Source organism: Bubalus kerabau, chromosome 8 (genome assembly GCF_029407905.1).
Source record: "Bubalus kerabau isolate K-KA32 ecotype Philippines breed swamp buffalo chromosome 8, PCC_UOA_SB_1v2, whole genome shotgun sequence".
In the NCBI taxonomy this organism is placed as follows: Eukaryota; Metazoa; Chordata; class Mammalia; order Artiodactyla; family Bovidae; genus Bubalus; species Bubalus kerabau.
In genome coordinates, this window is record NC_073631.1 from 65,533,336 (window position 1) to 65,542,967 (window position 9,632).

The window sequence follows — 9,632 nt, forward strand, 5'->3', positions numbered from 1 at the left end:
GCCCTCTTGTAGTAAGCCATTAAGCTTGCATAGGTAAAAATTAGATGTGGCATCTGGATGATAGAGAAGGAAGTGGAATCATCTCTAGATATCTTATCGTACAATTTCCATGGTCTAATTGAGAGAAATGAAACAATTCAGCACCACTATTTGGGGGCCTAAAGCATACTGAAGCAGTCTTGGAGATCTTCCAGTACACGGATCTCTCTTAGTATCTTCAGAAGATTCTTCTGTGTAGGTAATGGTGGCGCCTCATCTCTCCGGAGCTTCAGAAAGGAGTATAACAACCCACCCCTGGGGCTAACAGTCCTCAAACACTGTACTTAAGGCCATCACTGTCCTTAACGGCCCCACCAACATTTAATCACTTAACTTGTCACAACAATCCTCTGAAGGACATTCAGTTATTAGCACCATTTGTCAGACGAGTAAACCAATGCATAGGTAGGAGTGAACTTCCTCAAGTTCTCAGCCAGATGGTGGAAGCACTGGGAGCTGACGTCAGCAGCCCTATTTTACAGCCTGTGCCTCACTACAGTGACAGGGAAGATTCAAGAGCCTGACTATACCTGGGAATGACTAGGCTACTTCTTCCATCAGCTGAGCTGAGAGGTCCAGGAGAAGCCAAGTTCAGTTACAGAAAATAAAATTACATTTCTCGTCTACTTCAGTGCATAGCTCGAAATGTTCTTACCCACTATCAACAGGAAATTACTTCAAGGATGACAGGGTGATATATATATATATATATTATTATTATTTTTTTCTTTTTGAAGCACTAATGGATATGCTCTTTTCCACCTTCTTGAGAAAACCTCTCGGAGCTTTGGCAGCCAGAGAGCTCTACACCGTCTGCCCTCTGGGTACAGTCTTTACTCCAGCAATGCAGACAAAGAGAAATAAGTCAGCTCCTGGCTCTCAAAATACCTCTTGAAGGATATCATAAACAGCTTCAATAGACATGTCCTTTTCCTTTGCAAGAGGATGTGTCTTTTGAGCCTTCAGCTCAAAAGAGTCTGGAATAATTCATTTGGCGGCAAACAGTCTAGTCAGGCTCCCCACCACAGAGAAAGCAGGCAGTGGGAGACAGGAGTGTCAGATGGTACAAGAGTGGTGCAGAGTGTGAGGAGACTTAGACACTGACGAGAGGATTTGTACAGCGGCCCCCCCCACCCCCACCCCGCCCCAAGGCTACCACAGGAAAAAAGAAGAAGAGAACAAGGTTGGGAGCACAGGATTAGAGAGCGGCGAGCTCCACTTACTGTACAGACACCAGGGGATGGCAGGCCCCGGGGATTCACCCAGCTCTAGTGAGGTGGCAGTTGGATAGTTAATGGCCTCGTGGGGAGACAGAGGACCAGACCAGAGCTGGGAGGCAAGCAGTCAACCTTTTCTTTCCCAGGAAGGACGCAGAAATTCAGAGGGTTGAGAGAGGGGAGGAGGGAGGTGTGAACACCTGTGCACCTGAAGGGAAATGGGACAAATGGATGCTCCCGCAGAAGACAGCACAGCCTGACCCGAGCCTGATGTAGATCCTGACAAGGATCTGCAACAAACACGATCTCTTCTGAAAGCCAGACAGGACTCTTCATCCCAGCCAATGCCAAGTTCCTCCCCAGGTCAGACTTGCTCCCTCATCCAGCCACACGTGTATGGACACACACACTCTAGAAGCATCATTCCTAGAGCTTAGATGCCTTTCCTGAGTCAGAAAGTGGGAAACCCCTTCACAGGCTGAAAAACTGCAATTCTGCATTTACTCTGAATTAACTATGATTGTTACCTGCCATCAGATGATGTGATACAAAGAGATCAGTGATACAAAGAGAAAGTTGGTTGAGAGAATTTTCCCTTTTCACACACGAGAGTACACAGCTTGGGAACTGCATGACAGTCTTGTAAATAAAGCCAACCAATGAAATGTGTGCCTTTCTCAGGGGCATGGGGTGAAGTTGCATGTGGTATAGCGCTGGTCCAGGGCAGGGGATTGGAGGGTAGCATGCTAGGTGTGCTCAACAGGAATAGGCAGTGATAGCAGACCTTTAATAATTATTTAACTGGGCAAAACTAGTAGTAATTCCCTACGAACAGTCACAGTATTCAGCTCTAGAAACTCAATATGAACAGACTGAGTGAAACTGATTAGAAGAGGACAAAAAGATGCATGATAAAATGCAAGAACCATTGTTATAAGTTTCAGGAAGTACCTTGAAAGGACAGGAACCAAGGGCTCCTGGACTCCAGGAAGGGCATCCCTGACATTGTTCTGAGGCCCAAGGCAGGAAAGGAGACAGTCAAGTCCTGTAGGGCCGAGGTGGGACTAAAGGAGTGTGCAGAGAAGCAGGTAAGTGGGCACAGAAAGAGCTGAAGTGGCAGCCACTGGAAGTGAAAGTGCTGGTCCACAGTAGGTAGAGTGTGTTCTTACAAAGGAATTGTCAGTCTTAATATAATAAAAACAAGAACGGTATACTTCAGATTCTTTATATCATTAAATGTTTCTTTAAGCCTAGTGTGAGATAATTGAGATATGGGTTGAACTGGAATTCGCTTTTGTTATATTAATGGAGGAGGAATGTGTTAAGAAAATTAAGAGACAGCAGGCAGAGGGAGCAAAACAAAGGGAACAAACTGTGTCCAATCACCCTCAAGCACTTAGAAGCAACCATTTACATATAAACAATACTTAGACTAATTGCATGTCATTTGTAATGACCCACTAAAGGAGATTCAAAAAAAGATCATTGTCAAGTAATAGTTTTGCAATCTTGGTTCATGTTTCTCTCTTCACCTGAGAGTAATAAAACTGAGTTCTTTTGCATTATTTTATAATTTCAACAATTTACTAATTCAAGTAGGTTTTCCTCCCAGTACTTTGAATTAATTTTCTCGTCATCAGGAATCAGGGATTCAGGAAATTTTGCAAGTGAATTTACCAGCAAAATTAAGGCTATTAAGAAGAGTTTCCTCTTTGTCTTCCACTGAACAGTCGTATATTCAGGTCCTCCATTCACTTTATTATGAGCCAGGTCCCATCCTCCTTAAAGATGTATGGTAGATTCTTGAAGCCCATGGAAGTGCTTGATGCTGGGGACTACAAATGGATGAGGTGAACTAGATGGAACCTTGAACATATGAGACATTGAAAACTGTGAAACAAACCAGGGCCTGAGCTGAGAACCTTGAACCCAGGACCACAGAGCTTTAGTCATGTGAAACCCATGATGGAAGAAGAAAGTGGTGAACTCACTTCTGCCCTTCCTGCTGGTATCCAAGAATATACAGAGGATGGCAGAGTGGGTTAGAACAGTGGGGAGCAGGGGCAAGAATTTGGAGATAGAGATGGGAAGAAAGAAAAGCCTCCAAGTTGTGAAGAAAGGGCTGGTAAGATTTAGACATGGATATCTTATATTCTGCCAAGAGAGCTTTGGGTTTGGAGAACTTGAGGGCTACATAAGTAAGTAGGTTAGAAGCCCAGACAAGTAGACTGAGTAAAGCAGCTAAGACTAGGGCAGACAGCAATGGGTGGGTGTGGGTTCGCCAGGGCTAAACCAGTATGAGCTACAGTGTATGATGATACACTTACTTTTATATTCCACCCACTGGAAACTACTACTTACCTTCATCACATTGGCTTAGAAATGGAATAAGGATGAGCTAAATGTGCCTACAGAGAAGGACCTCAGTGAATACATTTGATAAAGACCTGGCAGGGCAGGGGCTGACCTGTGGAGTAGCAGTGAATAAGACCCTCACTTCTGTCACTGAGAAAGCAAACTTTCTGTTGCCCAGTCTGACAACATGTAGATGGCAGACAGAAATAGAACACAGAACCACAGTTCATTTATGCAGTAAATGTTTATTGAGTAGGACACGCACAATGCTGGGTTTTGGAGAAAACATGAAACAAACATTAGTCATTACTTTCACTTGAGGAGCTTAATGACTGTTGCACATTGACCTGACACATTATTGACATAGTTGAGCACAGAGTTAGATTAAGTGGCAAAGAGAAGGGTATACTCCAGACACTACCGGAACTCGGAGGAGAGATGGGTTTGGGGGGCTTCAGGGAGGAAGCAACCCAAGAGAAGCCTTAAAGACCGGGTTGAATTTAGGTAAACTCAGATGAAGATGAAAGGCATTCGAAGTGAAAGGTACACCATATTAAATGAGACACTTCACAAAAGTAAATGACAAAAGTCATTCAGAAAGATTCATGTCACCACTTTGTTTTTGATGACATTTCTACTGCTTTTGGAAAAGGTGATGGAGATTAAAAGGACATGGTTAGGAGACAATTTACAAACACAGTTCTGACTTTCTTCTTGAGACACATGTGGGATAAAAGGATCACAAGAAACAAGAGTTTGCATCAAAACTGCTTGTGCTCAAAGGGGATGGTGGAAAAAGTTACACTCTAGCTTAAGACACTTAAGCTAGTTCTCACCAACACTACTACTGATTATTGTGAAACTAAAGATCACTGCTTTAATGAATGATTATATTTTTCAAAAAATGAAACAGAACATTCTAAGTTTCTGATCAGACATATTTTCTTTCTTTCTGTTTCTCTCCTTGTTTAGTGGTCCAATTGCTGGAGGGCAAACTTATTAATAGAAATGAGATGAAAATGATGTGATTTTCCGTAGTGCCTAGAGATGATGTTGCTAGGACAGAGTTCAAACACTAGAAGAGAGTGAGTAGGGGTTTGTTTGTCCAAACACTCAAAACTTCCCCTTCAGAGCTGTATTAAAAAAAAAAAAAAGTGCCAAATGAGATTACAGCTGATTATTGCCTGACTCTCAGAACAACTGTCTTATTGCTGATTATTATCCTTTCTGCAGTGGCCAGTCTCTCTTCATTCTGTTTGCTGTCATGTTCTATAAATATCAAAAAGGCTGCAGAGGCAGCATCTCTGAGAGGAGCAGTAGGCTTCCTGGGTGCAGAAAGCCTGCCTCTCCAAGACAGAATCTCTGGATCTGAAGGCTGATTTCAGAGGGGATTATTCAGTCAATGGTAAATGGCACCCCACTCCAATTTCAGTTTCTATTTTATGTTGTAGATTTGGGCAGCTGGGCTGTGTGTGTGCATGAATGCATTAGGAAGTGGTGCATAGGGATGGGTCCCATGCAATCCACCTAAGTGACGTGTTCCACTCTGCTTTGCTACATTTTCTCTAGGGCTCTCAAGCACCAGTGAGGCTGGCTTCCAGCGCAGCTCCCTATTGAAAGTTTTATTCTGAGTGTTGACAAAGAAGCAAAGCTCCAAGGTAGATATTACAGCAAATTCTACCTCATCAGTAAAAACCAAATCATTTCAAGAACACCCAGAGGATTAAAAAAAAAAAAAAACTGCTAGAATTTTTCTTGAAGTATGAAAGACCAGTTTGAGTTCTGGGAATTAGTGTAACAGCTGAATGCACCATCAGGCAGCCTGTGAAATAACCTGACATCCCTGCATTCCCATGCAAGAAGCAGGAAACTATTTTCTGGATGCCTGGTTTATTCCTGACCACAATCTTGTGGAAGAGGAAACAGTATCAGCCTAACAATGGCCTCTTCCTCAATGTGGCCCTTGGATACTTTGAAAGTGAAACTTACTAAACTCTGATTTCCTCATTTCTTTTAGGAGGGAACTTGTTGTGAACTGTAACATCACCGACTACAGTTAAGGACCTTATTTCCCTCTGATGTTCACTGCAAAGGATCAACACAGAAAGTGTGGTCCTTCTTTCCTTACTCAGCGCTATGTCCCTCATTGCAACAGGTAGCGTCCTGGGTGATGCGGGCCTTACAAACCTCTGATGCTCCTAACAAAAAACTCACAACAATAACCCTTACAAGGAACAGACATTTCAAGCACTACTATAGGATTAACTAAAAGTACTTTCATCTAAGGAAAGGGGAAAATTAAAAAGTCATCCACTTACAAATGTTACTCATGACTCTTACATTTGTAGCAGCAGCAGGGAAAAAAACAAAACACATATTCTTAAGAAATGACGAAACAGATCCTAGCACAATATGAAAAACTTACTTTTATAGCTCATCAATTTTTTTTTTAAACTCTTTTTAGTAAAGAAAATAAGCTACACTCATTCATAATATTGTCTGTGATCTTTGAACTTAAAATTCTACTTTGTCTTATTATTTAAAATCAGTGTTCAGAGTGGAAGGCAGGAAACTTACCTTGAAGGAGTAGTAGAAGGAGCCCCATTCCTCTCCTTCCACCTCTGCAGTGAAAGTCACTGTTTCAGTACAAAGGACAGGAGAATTCAGTGCCTGCCCAGTCCCATTGGACTTGGCGCTGCCCTCTGTGAGGTTGGCTGGCATGGCTCAGGTGGAGTGGAGTCCCGCCGTCCTTGAGCCTGCAGCTGATGGAGAGAGTCCCGCCTTCTTCTTGAAAGCCAGGCAGCAGCTGCGGCTCTGCCCTCCTCTGCCTCCCTGAGCTTCTTCTGGAGCTCAGCTGAGCACAGGCTCAGAGTCCTCCCGGAACCCACCTCACTAAAGAGCTCTGCCTGCCTGCTCAAGCCACATGCTGCTTACTCCTCAGCAGTTATGATCCAGTAGCCAGCGCAGCCTCAACACCCCATGTACCTGCCCAGAGGTTGTGGGGGGGGCTTGCCCTGAAAAGCTGGCAGGAGCCCCTCACAGCAATCCACATGGCTCCCCAGGCAGTCCTTCGTGCTCAGCTGCACTTCTCCTCACTTCTGGAACAGACCCCCCTGCCCCCCACATCTGCTCCAGCTTCAACAAGTCAGGAATTTGGATTCCACAGCCACTTGATTAATTCAGGTCATGTTTGCCTTTCTGAAATCAAATCATAATGATGCATTTTTTTTCAACTGAGGGTACCTTCTGACTTATGATCCTCACTCAAGCATTTACTTAGTAGCCTGCACATTATTTCAGTAAGTGTGAGCAAAGAGCACGTTTGAGTCTCACACCCCTGATTCTACTCTAGGTTTTCAGAGGGTAGTGCTTCAGAAAAGCCTGGGGTCTGTGCCTGTCAGTCAACCACCACCTCTCATGATGTGACTGGGACTGGTGTTTGGTAGATACTCTTATCTCCTTGATGTTCTTTTATTTGATGTCCAAAACAACTCTGAGAGGTAGGCAGGGAACGTATCTTTATATTCTCATTTGACACTAGAAGAGGCTGCTGCTCGGTGGTGAAACGATTTGCCCAAGATCCCACAGCTGGTGAAGGAAATGAGATGATAACTCAGTTCTTCAGAAATTCCTAGACAGTCGTGCTTTTACTGTAACATACTATAATTTGCATCAAATCTCAGGAGCCTGTTGAGATATGAAGCTAAAGGAGTAAGGAGAGCAGGCCAGGTATAAAACAACAGTACTAAGCTGCTTGCATTGCAACCAAGCGTGATACCTGATAACTTACACTGAAGATGCTCAGTGAGCCAAACTTGCACAGCCACTTGTTAACGACACCCAGTATAAGAGGTAGCAATGTCATAAAAGACTATAGCCCCCATGATATTTCCTGGGAAAGTTGTAACGTAATCCATCCAGCCTAAGAGGAGTGCAGTGCGCTAGAGATGAGAAGATACTGTCTATGCTGAAGGGACAGCAAATACGAGGAAGCTGTCAGAAAATACCAGCTGAGCCACGAAGGAAGCCCCAGGGTGAGCTGTAGACTCTTAGGGAAAAGGTCAAAACAAGATGACAACCAAATAGTAAAATGAGCGAAGAGTGTTCTAACTGGCACATAAACATGAACAAAGTGCTCAACCACTGGTGAAACAAAAGCAACTTAAAACAAGGCAGAATTTTTATTTGTTGGCATAGCAAAACCAGGGTCTGGCTACCCCAAGTACTGACAAAGATGAGAAGAAGTGGTGTGAGAATGAGCTGATATGCTCACCCTGAAGAGCTATTTGGCAGTATCCAGTAAAGCTAAGATTCAGCAGCCTATAATTTTCCATCTCTTTATCTGGGTTATTTGCATGTATTTAATTTAGGGAAATCCACTGCACTACACACATAAAATGCATGCATCTTTTCATAGGTCTGTTTTACTTCAATGAGAATTTATAAAGCAATATCCATGAGAAACTTCTAGGAAAGAACAAAAGCCAGTTAAGTTGTAGTGTGGTGAGGATAAAGAGAGAGAAAATGGTAGATGCCATGAACAGGTGGAGAGAAAACTTCTGTTTGTGCTGTTTTCTCTCCTCTCATGGTCCAGCTGGATTAGTTTTTGACCTGTGGCTACCCAAGAGAATATTTATGCCTGTGTACAAGGAAACATGCAAGAGATGCCTATGCAATACTCCTTAGAAACAAATTAGAAGTAACCTAAATATTTACAGTGACAAAATCAATGAGAAGCTCCAAACCAGAAATTACCCACATGCCTATCAACAGTAGACTGGATAAATAAATTTCTATGTAATCATATAATGAAATACTTTATATCAATAAGAATGAGTAATCTATAGCAAATGTAAAATTATAGATGAAATATACAAACATAAAGCTAAACAAAATAATATATTTTTAAATTTATATGAAATATGACTACATATGAGCTTCCCTGATGGCTCAGCAGTAAAGAATCCACCTGCAATGCAGGAGATATGGGTTCGACACACAGGTTCAACCCCTGGGTTGGGAAGATTCCCTGGAGAAGGAAATGGCAACCTACTCCAGTATTCTTATGTGAGAAATTCCATGGACAGAGGAGCCTGGCAGACTGCAGTCCATGGGGTTGCAAGAGTTGGAAACAACATGGTGACTAAACCACCACCACCATGACAATATATGTGTGTACATATATAGAATATACATATACATACATGTGTAAGTATTTTACAATAGAATACTGCACAACATTTGAAAGGAATGGTTGCAGATAAGATGGCAAACTAGCATGGTGTGATGGTTAATTTTATATGTCAACTGGGGAGGTTGGTGCCCAGATATTTGGTGAAACATTCTCAGTGTGTCTGTGAGGATGTTTTGGGATAACATTAACTTTTGACTCATTAGACTGAGTAAAGCAGATGCCCTACCTGATGTTGGTGGCTTTCATTCAATCTATTGAAAACGTGAATAGAACAACAATGCCGATCCTGCCTCGAACAAGAGGGAACTCCTCCCGCCAGACTGCTTTGAGCTGGGGCATTGGTTTCTTTCAAGCCTTTAGATTTGAACAGAAGCCTTAGCTCTTCATGGGTATCAAGGCTGCAAGCTTTTAGACTGAAAACACGCATTAGCTCCCCTGGCTAGCTGACTACCAGTCGTAGCCTTTATGATCACAGGGGCCAATTCCCTAGAGTAAATCAGTTTCTCCCTCAATATATCTCTCATTGTTTCTGTTTTCTTTGGAGAAACCCCAGTATTAGACAAGGCCTCTGGCTCTTCACTTGAATTCATTCCTACTGCTGCTGCTGCTAAGTCGCTTCAGTCGTGTCCCACTCTGTGCGACCCCATAGACGGCAGCCCACCAGGCTCCTCCGTCCCTGGGATTCTCAAGGCAAGAACACTGGAGTGGGTTGCCATTTCCTTCTCCAATTGTGATACCTGCTAGAAAGGCTTAAATGATAAAAATGGGAACCATGTGTTTGTAAGGATTTGCAGGATGAAGACCCATCATACACTACTGAAGTGATT

At 43.0% G+C, this 9,632-nt stretch overlaps 1 protein-coding gene across 2 annotated transcripts in view; it reads right to left on the minus strand.

The window, feature by feature from the left end:
- NPSR1 (neuropeptide S receptor 1) overlaps positions 1 to 6,332 on the minus strand; it is a 156,346-nt gene extending 150,014 nt beyond the window's left edge. For both annotated transcript variants that reach the window (XM_055590428.1, XM_055590427.1), the window contains exon 1: positions 6,189 to 6,332. In XM_055590428.1, coding sequence (XP_055446403.1) covers positions 6,189 to 6,332 — 144 coding nt within the window. The remainder of the gene's footprint in view (positions 1 to 6,188) is intronic.
- Between the last annotated feature and the right edge of the window lie 3,300 nt (positions 6,333 to 9,632).